This window comes from Cryptotermes secundus, unplaced genomic scaffold (genome assembly GCF_002891405.2).
Source record: "Cryptotermes secundus unplaced genomic scaffold, Csec_1.0 scaffold766, whole genome shotgun sequence".
Taxonomy (NCBI): domain Eukaryota; kingdom Metazoa; phylum Arthropoda; class Insecta; order Blattodea; family Kalotermitidae; genus Cryptotermes; species Cryptotermes secundus.
In genome coordinates, this window is record NW_019727791.1 from 25,425 (window position 1) to 28,572 (window position 3,148).

General features: G+C 32.0%; 1 protein-coding gene across 5 annotated transcripts in view; it reads left to right on the forward strand.

Moving 5' to 3' along the window:
- Window positions 1–3,148, forward strand: part of LOC111865007 (spermatogenesis-associated protein 6) — a 32,172-nt gene continuing 29,024 nt past the window's right edge. For 2 of the 5 annotated variants that reach the window (XM_033751650.1, XM_033751652.1), the window contains exons 1-2: window positions 1–408; window positions 1,331–1,401. In XM_033751650.1, coding sequence (XP_033607541.1) covers window positions 405–408; window positions 1,331–1,401 — 75 coding nt within the window. In that variant the 5' untranslated portion in view covers window positions 1–404. Of the gene's footprint in view, window positions 409–625; window positions 710–1,330; window positions 1,402–3,148 lie in introns of those variants that run through there. The other 3 variants (XM_023852690.2, XM_023852688.2, XM_023852691.2) reach the window with 3 other exon arrangements.

Consider the following 3,148-nt stretch of genomic DNA (forward strand, 5'->3'; position numbering starts at 1 on the left):
AATGCAAATCACCACCATGCTACCCTTGTCATTACTACATAATTTCAACTGGCATTCTATTGCCTAGCAACCGTTTGTTTAATGTTACTGCATTTTGGTTTGTAAATGGTGGTATTGTTGCATTTCATTCAAGTGCGTGCAATTCCCGCTAGGGCAATGATTGAAACGCAGGTTTTGGGTTTGAATTAATAGTGAACGAAAATTTAGAGACATAAAATGCTAGTAAAGGTCTTTAACGTCTCTGTAGAACTGGACGTCCATGCGGTGAGTAGGTTAATATACGTAAAGAACATCTCCCAGAGAGTTGATTCGTTGGGTATTTAACGATGCAGTATCAACTACTGATGTGAAAGTACAGAACGTACTAGCGCTGAATGAAATCGGAGATTTAACTACTCTGTTGTATGAGTAAGTCATGCTTATACTTTTTTAACTACTTCAGATAGCGTTTATTGGACATGCTTCAAGTGAGAGCCATCACATTGAAGGTTCACTAGTAATTAAGGTTCCCAGACGTTTTTTTCAAGATGGTATGTTATGCAGTACATGCATGATATGAAATTTGATGTTTTATGGTGGCAACAGTTCACATGGGTCATTATAAAATTTATAATTTTTATGAGTTATGTCATTGAAGCCAGCACAGATAGTAGACAGAAGCGATTTTAAATATGGGTCCATATGTTAGTTAAAATGGTTACAATTTAAAGTAAGTATTACATCACCTGATGGTGGAAACATGTAGGGATTTTGAATAAACATTTGAATGGGTATACATTTTTAGAGCTGCATAGATGGAACGCTGCAAGTAGATTACTCATTCACTTTGTACATTGTACATTGTTTCTGTAACCATTTCAAAACTTCTTCATCTGTTGGAGTGCTTTCCGTCCTGTTACAGCCTTTTCATATTCAGTCATTTGAATGTCATAGCCTCTTAACCAAACAATGGGCAGAATGAATGCTGCCAGACAGCAGTAATATTTTAATCCTGCATATGAATGTGCACAGAATGGCTATGACCTGGGCTGCTTTATACTGGATCAGATCACATAATGTGTACAAATCATAAGTTCAGACTTAAATATGAATGCAGATTGTAAACAATTTAAACTGCAAGTCAGCAGTTTCCGGGTTCCTGTTCTTTGCACAGAGTAGAGTAGGAAATAAGGGCAGGGGGGCATATATTTTCCAAAATATCTCGCGAGATACAAAAAAGAAAATTTTGGTGTGATTTTCCTGGTCATACTATTCTGCTAAATCTTTAAAGATTAAAGTAATCCTGACATTTCTGTTTTATTTTATTGTCAAGTCACTGTTGTGGTTTCAGGCCCTATATACCATGTATTCTGCTATTTACTGGGAACAAAGTATGCCCGTACGACTCATCAGGGAGGAGAAGTTTGTATATACATAATCCATCGCACTTCGCTGACACCTAGAACAGACACCCCATTCTTCTCCATTTCCGTTTTCAAATTCTCCAATTATACATAAGATCAGATATAAAATTTAATGCTATAAATCTATCACAGTTCTGTGATGAAAAGAACATAGAAATTTGTACACTTAAGATTTCTTTAGCTAAAACTAACATATTTGTACTGTGTATATATAGGTCACCTTGTGGGAATTTTGAGTACTTTATAAATAAGTTGGATAAAGTACTCAAATTACTCTATAAACCAAAAAATGAATTTATATTATGTGGTGATTTTAATGTAAACTTTTTAGAAGAGTACTCGTAAAACACAGCTATTAGTGCTGTTGCAATCATATAATATATTTCATACAGTACAGTTCCCAACAAGAATAACTGAGACCAAAAGCCCTGCTATTGATAATATTTTTATAGATAAGGAAAGGATAAATTCAAATGAAGTAATCTCTATTAGTAATGGACTATTTGATTATGATGCTCAGTGTCTTGTACTAAAAAATATCAATTTCCTGGCAAAGAAAAAAGTGCAGGGAATCACAAGAAGATTAGCAAATGAAGATTCAATTGCTCAATTTCTTAATAAACTATCTAACGAAAAATTGGATAATATATATAAACTAAACGATGTAAACGAAATATTCAACGCATTTTTAAATAAGTATTTACTTGTCATTGAATCATGCTTTCCAAAGCAAAATGTAACAAATAAACTCAAGGATAATGGCTGTATAACAGCTGGTATATGTACATCCCGTAGATGGAAGGAATCCTTGTTCATTCTCTGTCAAAACAATTACAACTATTTGTTTAAATCATACTATAAATCCTTCATGATATTAAGATGATTAATAAGAGAAGCTAGAAGGAAATATTATAATCAGTTAATCACATCAGCTGAAAACAAAATAAAAACTACCTGGAACATTATCAACATTGAAACAGGTAGGACTAACAATCAGAATAATGAATGTCTACCACAGACTTTTCAAAATAATAATAAATAAATAAATACTGAAGAAGCAGCTCATAGTTTTAATAAATATTTTACAAGAATTACAGAAAATCTTAATATTAAGAAAACTAATATTTATACTACAGTGTCATACTTGCATTCCCATTTCTCAGATGGTATTCCAGATATGAATCTTAATTTAGTTTCAGAAGAGGAAATAAATAGTATAATTAGCAAATTAAAATTAAAAAACCCTTCAGGGTGTGATGGTGTAAGAAATAAAATTATAAAACTGCAGACAACAAATCAGTAAACCTCTAACTTACGTAATTAATAAGTCATTAACCATGGGTCTATATCCAGAAAGATCAAAATATGCAATTATTAAGCCAGTATACAAAAAAGAGGGGAAAAGGCTGTTATAAGTAACTACAGGTCAATATCTATAGTAAGTGGGTTTGAAAAAGTTTTTGAAACAGCAATTTTTAGAAGACTTAATGATCATTATACCTAAATTAAATGCAGCTTGCTATGCGATGAGATCAATTAAGCCTTTTATGTCACAGGAAACATTGAAGATGGTTTACCATGCCTACTTTCATTCTATTATGAACTATGGATTAATATTTTGGGGGAACTCTTCACATAGTGTAATAATTTTTAAAATACAAAAGAATATAATTAGAATCATTACAGGATGTAGAAGTAGAGATTCATGTAGAGAATTATTTAAGAAATTAAAAATTCTACCTCTT